Source organism: Phascolarctos cinereus, unplaced genomic scaffold (assembly GCF_003287225.1).
Source record: "Phascolarctos cinereus isolate Bilbo 61053 unplaced genomic scaffold, phaCin_HiC Scaffold_4;HRSCAF=312, whole genome shotgun sequence".
Classification (NCBI taxonomy): Eukaryota; Metazoa; Chordata; class Mammalia; order Diprotodontia; family Phascolarctidae; genus Phascolarctos; species Phascolarctos cinereus.
The window spans coordinates 654,962,789-654,978,457 of record NW_027555847.1 but is presented as its reverse complement, the minus strand read 5'-3'; the positions used below and the strand labels follow the sequence as shown (position 1 = coordinate 654,978,457).

Sequence of the window (15,669 nt, the reverse complement as noted above, 5' to 3'; positions counted from 1 at the left end):
ATGACAGAAGGCCATTCATTTCCTTTCAATGAATCAAGAGCTGTCCAATAATGGAATAGAACGGGCTGCTCCACTGCACGTCCAAGACAGCTTGAGGGAGGGGGGCAGGATTTCTAGATGATGTCAGAGGTCTCTTCCCTTCAAAGGTTCTTTGGCTATGGCCTAGGGTAGGGCAGCTAAGAACCCTGCAGCCCCAGACCAGCTCAGACCCATTACCTTCAACTCTGCCTTGGTGGCCTCCAGCTCCGAGAGATCAGCAGGGACGTTCTGCACATCCTTGAGCTGCTCCTCATAGGTACGCAGAACCTCCTCTGCACCCTGGGTGCTACGGATCACGAGACTGATGGTCTTGAGCCTGTGAGTAATGGAGGCCTAGGTGAGACCGGGGGCAGTCCCAGGAACCTGAGCCCAGGGAGGGAGGACTCCAGTGCCCCTCGAGGAGGCAGGGTAAGAAGTGGGGTACTCACTTTTCCAGGTAGATGGCAGACAGGCTGCGCACCTGGTCCAGCTTGACTAGAGTCAGGTCCAGTTCAGAGCGAAGGGCAGGGGCTCCAGGTGAGGGCTCAGGCTGGGCAAGCACCTTCTCTGCCTTAGTAGAGAGTTTGGTCACTCCCTGGCCCAGGCCCTCCACTTCTGCCTGTACCTTCTGCAAGGGGGACACAGAAAAAGACACATAGAGATGGGAATGGTGAGAAGGTGGGAAATGAGACTGAACTGGAAACAAGCAGCAAAGGGAGGCAGGCAGACCCAGAGACAGAGAGGGAGATGTACCGGCAAGGGACCCAGGGGAGGACCGAGATGGAGAGGCCCAGAAGGACAGAGGTCGAAATTGATAGAGAGATAGACACAGATCAAAAGGGAGAAAGACAGAGAAGTACAGAAAAATAACAGAATGTTCAAGGCTGAGTCAGTGCCTGGGGACATCCAAGGTCACTGGGGTAGGACCCAGAATAGCCTGGGGAGGGGGGCTGCCTATCATAAGGTCAGCTAGGGAGTAGAGTACCAGGCTAGGGGCAGAGGAGGCAGTGAGGAGGGAGGAAGAGGACGCAGAGAGGGAAGGCCAAGAGGGAGAGAAGGACAAAGCGGGGGGGAAGAGGGAGAAAAGAAGGACAAAGAGAGAAGGAGGGGGAAGAGGGAGAGAGGGAGAAAGAGGAGGATGGGGAGAGGGAAGAGCAAGAGAAAGGAAGGAGGACAAAGAGAGAGGGAGGGGGAAGAGGGAGAAAGGAAGGACAAAGAGAGAGGTGGGAAGAGAAGGGGAAAAGGGAAGGAGAAGAGGGAGAGAGGAAGGACAAAGAGAGAGGTGGGAAGAGAAGGGGAAAGGGAAGGAGAAGAGGGAGAGAGGAAGGACAAAGAGAGAGGTGGGAAGAGAAGGGGAAAAGGGAAGGAGAAGAGGGAGAGAGGAAGGACAAAGAGAGAGGTGGGAAGAGAAGGGGGAAAGGGAAGGAGAAGAGGGAGAGAGGAAGGACAAAGAGAGAGGTGGGAAGAGAAGGGGAAAGGGAAGGAGAAGAGGGAGAGAGGAAGGACAAAGAGAGAGGTGGGAAGAGAAGGGGAAAAGGGAAGGAGAAGAGGGAGAGAGGAAGGACAAAGAGAGAGGTGGGAAGAGAAGGGGAAAAGGGAAGGAGAAGAGGAGAGAGGAAGGAGGACAAAGAGAGAGACAGGAAGGAGGAAGAGAAGGGAGGAGGAAGGCAGGCCGGCTAGGAAGGGGAAGCAGGGACACTACCTGCTGCTCAGTGATACGCTGAGCACACTCGCGGGAGGGCTCCTTCTCCAGTGGCATGCGGAGCCGATGGACAATACGGCCCTCACAGGCCTCTAGTTGGAGACGGATGTCCTTCAGCTCAGAGATATAGCGTTGGCACAGAGACTCTTCCTGTTCTCCTATGGGTAGGAAGGCTGGGGTCACATCACAAGGGCCCCTCACTGACCGGCCCGGGCACAGCCAGCTCCTGGGGCAGCCCCAGCCCAGTTACCTTGCTCCAGGTTTTGCAGTAGCTGCTGATAATGGCGAGTACAGGTGCTATAGTCCCTTTCTACCTGCAGTCGGTCCTCAGGTCCAAAGCCGCCAGCATCCTGGCTATCCCGAAGGAAGGCCTGGTAATGCACATCCAGGTTGCGTAAGGCCTGGCGTTGTTCCTCTGGTTTCAGTGTGCGGAACTGGGTGAGAAAGGGGCAGTGAGAGTAAGAGGTGAGGGCAAAAAGTCAGGGGAAGGTAGGCATGAGGATGGGAGGAGACACTGAGGATGAAAATAGTAGGGAAATAAAGATGGGAAGGGATGGTGAAAGTGAGGGGAGCAGCAGGAGACACTGAGGGTCGGGGAGATAGTTTGGGGAGGAATACAAAAAGGAGGGGACACTGAAGGTAAGTGGTAGATGACAGGCAGGTAGACAGGAAAAAGGAGAGGGAAACAGGGAAAAGGTGGTAACGAAGACACTGGAACACCTGGGGTGGGGGCAAAGAGGCAGCAACTTTGGCACCAGAGGTCTGAGGACTCACCGTTACCAGGGACCAAGAGCGAATGAGCTGGATTTCTCGGGTTAGGCACTGCCAAGCCAAAAGACTCTTCATATCCACATGTAGCTGGTGCCAAAGGTTCACCAGGGTCTGGTGCAGTCCCTCCAGCCTGCCAGGGATAGGGTGGGGTGGAATGGAGGAGAATGGACAGGGAGTGAGGAGAAACTGGTATCTCTCCTTTCCTTTCTCAGTCCTCTCCCCTCTCTCTTCTTTATAGGTCTACCTCACTTGAATTTTTTTTTTTTGGCTAGGCAATGGGGTTAAGTGACTTGCCCAGGGTCACACAGCTAGTAATTGTTATGTGTCTGAGGCCGGATTTGAACTCAGGTCCTCCTGAATCCAGGGCCAGTGCTCTATCCACTGTGCCACTTAGCTGCCCCCTCACTTGAATTTCTTAATCCCTTGTCCTATTGTTCATCACATCTTGCCAGATCCCAACCCTGGAATGTCCCCAGGATCCACCTGCTTTGTGCCTATTTCATGTGCTGCTGAACAGAGTTGGAGGAAATCACAAAACCTCACTGACTGGGTCCATTACAGCTATCCCTTCTACATTGTGGGGGTCGGGAGCACAGCACTTCCGCAATCTGGAAAATCTATACAAAATTTTTAGCCCTCCCTTTGTACCAGAGAAGAAGTCTGAATTATTATGGTAATTAAAAGATAAAATGTTTATATTATACATATCTCTCTCTCTCTCTCCATATATGTGTGTGTGTATATAGATATAGATATAAATATAATATATATATATATATATATACATATACACACACACACACACACACATACACATTTTGTGCATTTGAGTTTTTAAACTTTTTGTGTCATCTACTGGCCTTTGTGTGTCATCTGAGGCTTCTACAAAACTCTCATTTAATTTCTCATGCTGACTTGCGATCTATCAGAACTGCAGTGGGGAAAATCACAACATGGAATCTATAGATTTACATTATCTAATCTCACCTGGGTCTTCAATGCAGCAAGGCAAATATTCTACTCCTCCTTAATCAAATCCCTATCCCCCTTTCCACAATGGCTGCTCTGAACTTTTTCATTTCTCCTGAAGCTTACAAAGGTCTTCATAACCTGGTGCCCTCCTCACCTTTCTAGTCTTCTTAGACTTACTTTCCTTCACATACTTTATGATCCAGTGACAGTGTCTCTGTTGTTCTTCATACGCGATAACTCCATTTCCTATCTCTACCCATTGGCATCAGCTGTCCCCCTTTCCCCTGCCTCTTAGCTTCTCTGGCTTCCTTTAAGACTCAGCTCGAAGCCTGCCTTCTGCAGGAGGCTTTTCCTGATCCCTTCATGTATTACTATCTTCCCTCTGATATCATGCACCATCTTCTTTCTCTCTGTCTCTCTCCATACATATACGACACATATTAAAAATAATACACTGGGGCAGCTACAGCCCGAAGTCAAATCTGGCCTCAGACCAAACACTTGACACACTTACTTGCTGTGTGACCCTGGGCAAGTCACTTAAACCCAACTGCCTAAAAAAAACACCTTATTTTCATGATCGTCTCTTTCATTAGACCGTGAGCTCCTGGAGGGCAGGGGCTGTGTTTTTGCCTGTGTTCCCAGAGCTTAGGACAGTTCCTGACACATAGTAAACTCCTAATAAATGCTTAAATGACCTCCCCATCCTTGTGGTGGATCCCAACCTGGGCTACCACACAGCCTTACCTGCTGACTGCATCCTGGGCCTCTTTATTGGGTGGGGGCACAAGGAAGCAGACAGAGGGCAGGACGGCTTCACTGCCACTGCTATGTACCACCTTCCATTTGGACGGCTGGGCATGACTCACCAGCTGACAGGTATCCCCTTTGTGGACGGTCATCTGCAGGGTACAGGCCAGAGGCCAAGAGAGAGGCAGAACAGGTGGCTAACTTAAATCACAGCTCAGCCCAAATGATCCCCTTACTGTTCTCCCTGCCCCCAGAACTCTGCCCCCTCCCACTTCCCACAGTCAGCCTTGGGACCCTCCCAATTTTTCTCTGCCCACAGTAACTCCTAGAGGCCCTCTGTTCCTCCCCATAATCTGCCCTGGGGCCCAGCTCACCTCCATCTGCTTGTAGTCACACACAGCTTGCAGAGGTAGCCGGCCCCGAATGGGGTAGGATGGATTACGGGGCTTTAATTGTACTATGGCCTTAGCCCTCTTGGCCAGGCCCAAAAGATGCCCCTTGTACTCAGAGAGCTGTTCCTTTTCATCCTGGGTAGGAGAAAGGGATAGAAATGAGAAGGGAGGAGATAGTTCTGAGGATAGCACCAGCACTTAGGGAACATGAGACCACATCCTTAAAACCTGTCTGGCCCTTAGTGATGACGAGCTGATAACAAGCACAGCACACTGTACTAGCCCTAAGGAAGGTGAAGACAGTCTATGCAGTAGAGCCTGATGCCACTGTGACCTTCCTGAGATTCCCTAGTCCCAGCCCATCCCCATTCTAAGGGGAGAGGTCTATATGGGCTACATATCAAGGAGACTTCAGGAGGATTCAGGTTGAATCAGCATTGTAGAAGCAGGACAGGGGTAAGGTGCGGTGGGGGGAGGGGAGGAATCCCCTTGTAGGCCTAGCTCACCCTCAGGAATGTAAACTCCTTGCAAAGAGGGACTGAGTCACTCTGTATCTGTATTACTCACTGTACTGTGGATTGGCCGGCTGGTTGATTAGGGAGGCAATGACCCTCCCCTTACTTTCATTGTGAACTACCTACCTGCCAGTACAAAGTAGGTTGGTTCTTTTAAAATCCCTATGACAAGATTCTGGAAAGTGACTCCCTGAGGGATAAGCCCCAGGAACCAGCCAGGTGAGGATGCGAGAGCCACTGGGACCCTGAGCTGAGAGCGTGGCTTCTGTTCCCTAGACAGACAAATGGCTTTGAGGGGCATCCCTCAAAGGGGAAGCAGAAATGGGGTGGAAAGTCTATGAGAGGGCCCAGGTCCCTGAAAGAGAAAGTCTTTCTCTTAGGGACAGGTGACAAAAGTCAAACATAAGGCAGAGATACAGTATAGCTTGGACCCAGAGTCAGAGGACCTGAGATTCCAGTTATTACCAACTACCTGTGTGACCACAGCAAGTGACTTAACTTTTCTGGGCCTCACTTTCCTCCTCTGTAAAATGAAGAGTACTATGAGAAATGAAGAATATGAGAAGAAGCTTGGGAAGACTTGTAAGAACTGATGCAGAGTGAAGTAAGCAGAACTAGGAGAAACATTTACATGATTACCAAGATGTCAATGGTAATATGAAGGAAAGTAACACTGAAAGACTTCACAGCTGTGACCTATGTGGGAACTAGCTGTGACTTCAGAGGAATAACAATGAAGGAAGTGTCCCGCGTCTTGGAAGAGAGGTGCTGGACGACAGAAGCAGAAGGAAGCCCACACGTGCAGATAAAGCCAATGAATCATTTTGTTTTACTTAAATTATTTGTTACAAGAGAGAATGGGGTGGGGAGGACTCTCAGGAGAATCACAGAGGAAAAACATCAATAAGAATAACAAAAAATAAAATAAAAATGTTTTTATCAAAAGAAAAATAAGATAAAATGAGAAGGATGGACTTGTGTTCAGTTGCTTCAGTCATGTTTGACTCTTTGTGACCCCATTTGGGGTTTTCTTGGCAAAGATACTAGAATGATTTGTCATTTCCTTCTCCAGCTCATTTTACAGATGAGAAAACTGAGGCAAATAGAACATAAATGACTTGCCCAAGGTCACACAGCTAATAAGTATCTGAGGCTGGATTTGAACCCAGGTCTTCCTAACTCCAGGTCCAGTGCCCTTTCCACTGTGCCACCTATCTACCTTAGGACAGACTACACAATTTCAAAGGTCCCGTCCAGCCTTAAATCTTATGATTTTGATGATGGCACTTGCCATCTAAATAAGGGTTTGGGATAATCAGTGAAAAAATGAGCTCCACCTAAGGCAAGGGTTTAACCTCAACATCTAAATGATGATTTCTACTTTAGGCAACTGAACAGGTCAAAAGGAAACAAGTCCGATGGGTAGAACTCATAGGGGCTGGAAGCAGAGAGACCTCCTGGGTGACAAGCGAGGGACCGAAGAGGGCTTTAACATCACTGGAGGATGGCCGCCTATCTGCAAACTGCTAGGGAAGTGCCCTGTCCACCCAGGAGTCAGGACACCTGCGGAGACTAAATGTCCAGCTTTGGGCTCAAGCAGACAGCTGCCCAGGGAGGAGCTTGGGATGGCAGTTCCAGGAAGGGCTAAGGCTATATAATGGAGCCAGCCAGAACTGACTTCAGGCTACAAGCCAGATGAGCTCAGTCTAGCATCTAAGTCTGGATAGTACCGAGGGAATGGAAAAAAGAAGCAGGACCGGGCATCTCAGAAGCTTTGGCCAGCAGAAGCTGTATAAGCTAGAATGAGGTCTCAGACCAGCAAACTCCATTTCTATGCTTTTACGTTTTATTTTTTTCCTCATTCTTTCTTTAAATAAAAATTTTGAAATTTCCCCAAATTGTCTTAGCTTATCCAATGTGGGAAAATACTTGTCTACATCTTAGTCAGTTAAGTGATAGAGATTTGATGGGGATCGATGTCTCAAGAGTGGTTATGGAAATGGCCCCAGGTGGAATAGTTAAACAGAGACAGATTCAGAGGTGAAAATAAAGGGCAGAAAAACTGAAGGTGAATATTAATTGATGATTCCTTCCTATTTGGGAAGAGGAGAAGCTGTTCTATGGATCATCAGGGCCAAGTGGCCCTCCAGTACCCCCAGTGGACTCCTGCTCACTCCCTTCCTGGTCTCCCACACTTGAACCAACCCAGTGGATGCTTCGGGTTTTCAGGGCTGGTCCAGTTGCTGCTGCTACTGTACTCAGTCTCTGGGGCATTCTGATCCCCTTTCTACCTTAACCAATGGGTGGGAAAACACTTCTCTCCCCTTGAATTTCAGATGAGATAAAGGACCATTCTTAGATAGGTATATAGCCCACTGCTGAGCTGAGGCCAGCAAAGAAAGCTAAGAGAAACAAATTTTGGGGAGAAGAGAAGAAAGGAAGAAGGGAGAGGATGGCTGCTGAGGGCGGATGGGATGATGACAAGTGGATGGAGAGAAGGGAATACTGCTCAATCTTTGTTTTGCTTCTGTTTCCTCTGCCAAGGAGAATGATCTTTGGACTGAAAAGGATGGAATGAAAATGGCTAATAAGAAGTTGATACCTAAGATAAGGAGGTAGATGGTAAGAGATCTCCTAGCTGACTTGGATACTTCAGATCACCAAACCCAGATGAACTACATTACAAGGACCTGAAAGACCTGGCGGATGTGATTATGACCCACTGTCAGCAACCTCTGAAACACTATAGAGAAGGTGAAAGATACCACAGGACTGGAAAAGGACAAATGTAACTGAGTTTCTAAAACAGGGAAAGGATCAACTCTGTAAATTCTAGGTCAATGAACTTGTCTTTCATTTCTGGGAAAATTCTAAGACACTTGAGAGAAGTGAACATCTAGAAAAGGAAGCTTAGAAGAGCAAGTCATGCTAAAATAAAGCCAAACAGGATTGGATTGTTATTTGTGCTGCTACAAGGAATACCACACTGATGCAATAATAATAGGAGAGACTGGAATATCAAAGCACCTTAAATTAGTAACAATAATACTAGTAAGCATTTATATAGGGTTTTAAGGTTTTATCCTTATCGTTTTATCCTTACAATAACTCTGTGAGGTCAGTGCTATTATTATCTGCATTTTAAAGATGAGAAAACTGAGGCTAAGAAAGATTAAATGATTTGCCCAGGGTCACATAGCTAAGTAAATATCTGACATAGGATTTGAGCTCAAGGCTTCCTGACTCCAAGTTCAGAGCCCACTCCAGAAGAGATAGATAGATAGATAGATAGATAGATAGATAGATAGATAGATGATAGACAGATAGATAGATAGATAGATAGATAGATAGATAGATAGATAGATAAAGGAAGGCTAAACTCTCAGCAACTGAAAAAGGAATAATGGCCCCAGAATACAGATAATTAAATATGCCTCCCTCCCTCCTCTCTGCAGAAGCATAGTGGGGGGAGGGGGGGGCACACGGGTAGACTACAAATAATAGTTATCATTTATATAGGGCTTTGAGGTTTGCAAAGTGCTTTCAGCAGATAATCTCATTTTCCTACTAATGCAGGATATTTTACATATTGTCAGATGTGGTCACTACCCTGGACATCTCTGCTGAATCGTTTGTTTTTTGTTCCAAACGAGGGTTTGAGGTGGAAAGGGATGGAGTGGGAGCTATTTCCAGAATGAAATGTGACATAAAAACAAAAGGCAATAATGACCTTTATTTAAAATAAAAGCAGGTCTTGCCAAACCAACCTCATTTCCTTTTCTGACAGGGTTATTAGACTGGTTGATTGACTGAATACAATAAGCACAATTTACCTCATTTTTGGCAAAGCATTTGATAAAGTCTCTTGTGTTTTTCTTATGGAAAAGATGGTGCCCGACATGGACTCCATGACAGTACATTTGGGTAGATAAGAACTGATCGAATGGTTAGAGGCAAGGGTAGCTACTAATTATCACTTGGAGGAAGGTCTCCAGTGGAGGGCCCCAGGAATTTCTGTTTTATCCTCTACTCTTTAACAACTGTACCAAAGTCTTGGATAAAAACACAAGATGACATGATGATCAATTGTGTAGATAATACCAGACTGGTAGGGATGACCAGCATACTCAATGAGAAGGTGAGGATTTTAAAATCTCCAGACGAGAACGTTGGTGATTAATAAGAGGCAACTGAGGAATGAATTTGTAAAAGACTTATACTTTGTTTCAAAAGAATCAACTTCACAAGTATAAGAGGAGGAAGGTAGGACTAGGAAGCAATTCATCTGAAAAAATCTAGGGATTTCAGGGTACTGCAAGCTTAACAGGAGTCAAAAGTATGATGAGGCAGCCAATGATGTTGATCCAGTTTCAGGCTATGGTAAGAGAGTGGTATCACTCTATCTGAGCCAACAGGGCTTTTACTGGCCTCTCATGGAAGGTCAAGGCCAACCTCCCATAGGGAATGGAGAAGGCAGGCTCCCCATGGCAGGCAGGCTCACCTGGGCATCTTGCAGCAGGTCCTCCAGACGAGTGACAGTGATGGAGCGGTCACAGGTATACTTCCTTCTCATTGTCTCCTGAAGCTTCTGCAGCTGCTCCTCAGCCTCCCGAACGTCAGAGAAAAACTAGAGCCAGAAAGAGAGGTCTCAGGCCCAGCAGACTCTTACTCAGGCAATGTCTTCCCATTTTTTTCCTGATTTTTTCCATCCCTAGCACCTAGGACAGTGCCATTCTTGCACAGAATAGTTACCCAATAAATATCTGGGCAGTGGAAAGAGTATTGGATTTGGAGTCAGGAGGAGCTAGGTTCAAATCTTGACTCAAATCTATGGCTCTCAAAGTCTACCTATGTGACTCTGGTCTCAGTTTCTTCTTCTGTAAAACGGAGGAAGTGACCTCTAAGGTCCCATCCAACTCTAAATTATGACCATCATGAGCTATCACCAGGCCCAGCTTGCCAAGGCTACTTATAGCTATGGCCCCTTCAGAGCAAGGAGAGGAAATGTGGCCAAGTGGACAGACTGTTGAACTTGGGACCTGGGAGTCAGGAAAACTTGAATTTAAATCCCATCTCAGACACTTACTAGCAAAATGAACCTCAGTTTCCTCATTTGCAGAAGGAGGGGGTTGGACTAGATGGTGTCTTCCAGCTCTAAATCTACTATCCCTTAAAGGAGCGAGACTCTGAGATCTCCCAACTGTAGGCAGCTAGCCCTGTGCTCAGAGGGATAAGTGAAGCCTGGTTTAGGGACAGAAGGGGGACTGACAGGTACCTGGAAATAGGCTGTATTTTCCTTCAGATGTGCCTCAAGGCAGCAGCACAATTGTAGCATCCAACTCCACTGGGTCTGCAGGGCAGCCTGGAACGCCTACAACAGCAGCCCACGGTCACAAGGTGCACACATGGCCGGCCCTTGCAATCCTTCCCCCACCTCCTCATCCCGCTGGGCCCCTTTGGTGGGCAGAGCAGAAGGGGAGGTGGGGCAGGCGCCTCACCTTCCCCCCTCCACCTGTTTCATTTTTGTCTCTGTGTCCCCAGTGCATGGCACAGTGACAGGCACAGAGCAGATGCTTAATAAATGCTCGCTGATGGATCGATAGGTCTCTCCCACTTGGTGCACTCCACCTGGAGCCAAGAGCAGAGGCACTTACCTGCTTCTACCAAGGTCTCCTTCCCTTTGACCCCCTCCCCCCCCGCTCTCGCCAGTTCTGCCTGCTGCCCTCCCTTTGTCCCCACCGCCTTGCTGCCTACCTCCACAGTGGCCTTCCCTGGGTGATCTTCCCGAAGGAGGCGCTCTGCCGTATTCTGGATCTCCTTGACTTTCTTTTCCTTCAGCTCTAGCTCCCGCATCAAGCCCTGGAGGGTTGGAATAGGTGGCCTCAGAGAGCTGCTCTGATGGAGAAACTTGGCCAGCCTGCCTCCCCCTCCCCACCTTCCCTGTGCTGACTCAGAAGAAGCCAAGACCCAGGGGCGGAGGTAGAACTGCAAGGATTCTGGGGGGCCAGTCCTACTCCCTACCGAATAGCTGTCCTTCTTGGACGCCATGTTACTGTTGCGTTCACTCCAGTCATAGTTGACTTCTTCTTCTTCCTTCTCATTCAGCCACATCAGCTCTTTGGTGGCCGCTGCCACAAAGCCATGTAGGCTCTCCAGACCCCGCAGCCGGGCCTTAGAGGTGTTCTACAGACCCAAGCAGGAAAGGTGGAGAGCAGAGGTCAGAGGGGAAGTCCCCCTTTAGCTCAACCACTGTCCCCACCATGGCCTCATTTTTCTCACCAGCAGCTTGGCATACTGTAGGTCCAATTTGCCCAGGCAGTCCCTGTAGGCCCCTCTGGTGGCTGGAGAGAGCTGGCTCTGTGGGGAGGGAAGAGAGAATGAAGCTTCCTCTGCCCTGTACATCCTAGAAAACAGGCCTAAGGTGGTGGTGGTTGGGGAGGGGGGGCAGGGTATCAGTCCAATGTGTATGCTTGGCTTCAGCTCACCTCATCTGCCCGTGCCCGCTCAATCTTGGCCCGGAATTCCTCGATGGACTGGTGCAGCCCCCGGTGGCTGCCCAGCTGTGACTCCACACTGGGGAGGTCCACACCCCACTCTGCCCCATCCAGCCGCCGCTGGTTCTCCTCCACCCAGGCCAGCAGGTCTTGCAGGTAGCGTAGAGTGACATCCTCCAGCTCAGACCGCCTCTGGGAGGTCACTGGGCTCACCTGAGTCACGGGCACACCAGCCTTGAGCCGCAGGTTGTATTCCGTGCGGATGGCCACGAGCCGCTCATGCAGGCGGTATACCCTAGGAGAGAGATGAGGAGGCCGTCAGCTTTGGCCAGAGGGAGAACTGCAAGAATCCTGGGTGGTATCCCAGAGGAAGTCTGTAGCAAGGGTGGAAAGGAAGAGGGAAAGTTGTTTCTCTTATAATAGCCAACTCCCCACCAGCTGTACTATCTAGTACAGACCTGCACAACTTGGGAGGTAGGGGCCAAAATTAAAATAGGCTAAACTTCTTTGGATCACAGATAGGTTTTTAGCAGCTCACTTTTTAGTGGCTCACTTTCCAAGTAAAGGTATAATTAGTGATTAAACTATTTTGCAAATAAACCACATTTTTAAAAAAAAGGAAATTTCAATTAATATCAATTAATTACACTTCATACTTAAGATTTCTATTTATCATGAAATTGCTCCTCTCAGACTAGAGACAGACTGGCTGTGGTTGGTTGCCACAGGTCATGTGACAAACAGGAGCAAGTACACAGTGGCAATCCACCCGCCAAGTTACATGACGGGCACAATAGTGACTAGTGGAAGGCAGGTTAAGCGGGGCATGGACAAAGCACTTGTTACATCTTTACTTTCTTTTACACCTTCAAATATTTTCATAGGCCACCTGAAATCCCTCAGGCCACAAGCATCCCTGAGCCACATGCTGTGTGGGCCTGAGGTAGTAGAAGGTAAGCTCCTTAACCGCAGGCACTCTCTTGTTTCTGTATCATCAGGAATACAGACTAGCACTAGGAGGTACTTTAGAAATGTTTGTCGAACCTAATGAAATTATGCTTGTATGCAAATTCATGCACGTCTAATGATCTGGAATCAACTCCAAACTAAGGCCTGACGTCCTCTGAGATGTAACCTTGGGAGAAGGAAGGAAAGACTTCCCAGTTTCTCCAGCCTGACCTAGCCCTCAGCTCCCCACACACAGAGACGTCTGGGCCGTGAGCCCAGAGTAAAGCACCAGGCTCAGCCAGAGGAGAGCCAGAGAGACAACCAAGCGGTGCAGTAGACAGAGCCTTGGACTTGGGAGTCAGGAGGACTTGAATTCAAATCGGACCTCAGATGAAGCTGCGTGACCCTGTACAAGTCATTCTGCCTGACTCAGTTCTCCTACCTACAAAATGCGGCTCATGATAGCACCCACCTCTCAGGTTTGTCATGAAGATGAAATTAGATGAGATTTGTTATAGCAACACAGCTCATGGCACTTAGTTGGTGTTTAATAAACGCTTGTTAAAACTAACAAAAAACAATATCAGAGCAGAGCCTCTGGCTTGAGGAATTTGGTTTAAGGGCTCTCCCCTGCCCCCCACAGAGTAAATGGAGGGTCTTGTGTATTGATGAAGCCAGTCACAAGGAAGAACAGAAGGCAGCAGGACCCGTGGTTAGTCAGGGAAGGCAGAAAGCAAGGGAGCCACGAGGGACGTGATCCAGCCAAGATAGCAGCGCTGCCCGTGACTGTCCTTGGCACCCTACCAAGACACATTCTCATCTGTTACAGAAGGGCAGCTGCTCCTTACAGCAGCCCTGTGAGACGGCTAAGCAGGCAGGGACTGTTCCCCTACGCAGATGGAAACTGAAAGCCCTAGGAGGCCAGGGGCCCTGTCCTATCTAAATTACCTATCTCCTCCAGCACTACGCCCAATACAGAGGACCTGGGTTCAAATCCTGCCTCTGATATTAACTACTTGTGTGACCTCGGGCAATTATCACTTAACCTCAGCACCCTCAGCCCTAAGTAAATGGCTTCCCGGGCCCTTTCCAGTTCTAAATCTATGATTCTATGATCCTTTCCCCTCTGTGAGCCTCAGTTTCCTCATCTGTAAAAAGAGGACGTTGGACTAGAAGGTGTCTGAGGCCTCTTCCAGTTCTACATTCATGAGTTAGATTACTCAGTACACAATGGGTGTTTAAAAAATGTTTGCTGAATGAATGAATGAATGAATGAATAATGAGATAGTACTAGTGGCAGACCCCAGCCCAGGATTTGGGTCTCCCTCTCCTCCCTAACCTTTCTCAACAGCACTTTGTATTTTGCACTGCAGCTCTTGGTTGAAGGTAGAAGCACAGACCATCAGTTCCATGTTAAAGCCAAGGAAACTGAGGCCCAGCGGGTTTAAGTGTCTTTCACCAGGGCACAAAGTCCATGAGAATGGCAGAGCCAGGTCTATAGACTGGCCATCCTAACCTTTAGGCCAGTATAGCAGCTGCCTCCAGCCCACTGGGAAGCAGGCCCTTCAAGGGGCTCCAGATGTCCCCTTACGCCTGTTACCTTCGGTACATCTGTTCGCCCTGTGGGTGCCGCCCATCTTTGAGGGTCTGCACATCATTGAAGAGCAGTCGGATCATGCTATCGGCCTTGTCCAGGTCCCTCTCCACTTCGCCAGCATGCTGAGGGGCTTTGCCTGAGGTTAGCAGCCGGATGTCCTGCAATGGCACAATGGTCTCCTAAGAGTAAGAGTGTGCGTGAAGACATGGCTGCTCAGCCACCCCCACCTCCTGGGAGGTCCCAGGGTCACAGCTCTCCCAAAACCTCAACACACTACTTGGCTATGTAAGCCTTTAAACTAGGTCTTAAACGCTGCATTTTCCCTAGCCTAGGGCAGAGTTCAACACCCAACAGGCCCTAGATGTTTGTTGAGAGAAATCCATAGAGCTCCACACTTCTGGCAGCTCTGGCTTTTTAGCCAGGCAGGATCCACCCATGAGCCAAAGCAGCCTCAGGCTTGGATGAGAAAAGAAATCCCTGGTCCAGCCACACCCAACTCTCACCAGGCGCCTCCCTCTCCAGATGACCCAGCCCCTAGGCCAGTCTGCTCCTCCCCCAGTGCCTGCTGCCCCACCCTTCTGCACCAGGCCTCACCAATTGCAGCAGGGCATCAGCCTGATTCAGCTGCTCCTCGCACAGGCCGGATTCCATCTGTAGTTTGCTCACAATTCTCTGGAGACACTCCTGCCTGCAGGACACACCCATCCCAAACCAGAGAGCTTCACTTCAGAGGCCTTGGATGGCAAGCTAAGGCACCTCAGGCTCTTTCTGTCCATCCTGGGAGTCCACCAGCAGAAAGCACAAGATGGCCCAGGGCTAGGGCCAACCCCTCCAACCTTCCCTGAAGTGGTTTTCTGTCTCCTTTCAAGGTTCCACTGCCCAAACTCTGAGTAGAGCATAAGAATTTTAGTGGCAAACCGTTTCCTCTCTCGGGTGATGAGTCACCAGTGTGTGGTTCCTATTAGCCCCACCACAGGCACCTCCCTCCAGCCTCCTGCTCCCCACCTCCCTGGCTTTCCTGGGGACCCCCTCCTCCTGCCCCATGGAAAATCTATGGTGTCAGACCTCCCTTCCGCCATACTGTCCACACTCACCTTTCAAACTCCGTTCTCAGCTGCTTCTCCCGCTCCAGGATGGCCACATGCAGCTTTCCCCATTCCTTCTCTACATCCAGAGGGTGAAAGCCTGGTGGTACCTTCAGCTGCCCAGCCTGCACAGCCCCCTGCATGAGTACAGGGAATAGGGAACAGGTTCAGGAGTGCTCAGCACTTGCCAGGTGGACAATGCTCTGCCTGTCCAACAAGGTGGGGCCCCCACAGGGTATGTTTCAGGAAGGTGGCAGGTAGGTGGGGCAAGGAGAAGGGTAAGTGTACGTGTGCGAGCTACCTGTGTGCAAACAAATAACTTGGAAGAGGATGGGCTGGTGTTCACACTCCTTGCCTCATTCCAGCTGGTCTGAGGCTTGCCTTGCTCCAGGACTATGTCTTCTGGCTCAAACTCAGGTCCATGG

General features: G+C 49.2%; 1 protein-coding gene across 1 annotated transcript in view; it reads right to left on the bottom strand.

The window, feature by feature from the left end:
• The window catches only part of PLEC (plectin), an 85,138-nt gene that overhangs the window by 22,826 nt on the left and 46,643 nt on the right, over positions 1-15,669 (bottom strand). Inside the window, 16 exon segments of the mRNA XM_020995350.2 lie at positions 200-355; positions 468-646; positions 1,721-1,878; positions 1,971-2,154; positions 2,495-2,621; positions 4,211-4,365; positions 4,588-4,740; positions 9,622-9,747; positions 10,396-10,491; positions 10,875-10,979; positions 11,142-11,303; positions 11,400-11,477; positions 11,606-11,909; positions 14,163-14,317; positions 14,754-14,847; positions 15,254-15,381. Coding sequence (XP_020851009.1) covers positions 200-355; positions 468-646; positions 1,721-1,878; positions 1,971-2,154; positions 2,495-2,621; positions 4,211-4,365; positions 4,588-4,740; positions 9,622-9,747; positions 10,396-10,491; positions 10,875-10,979; positions 11,142-11,303; positions 11,400-11,477; positions 11,606-11,909; positions 14,163-14,317; positions 14,754-14,847; positions 15,254-15,381 — 2,360 coding nt within the window.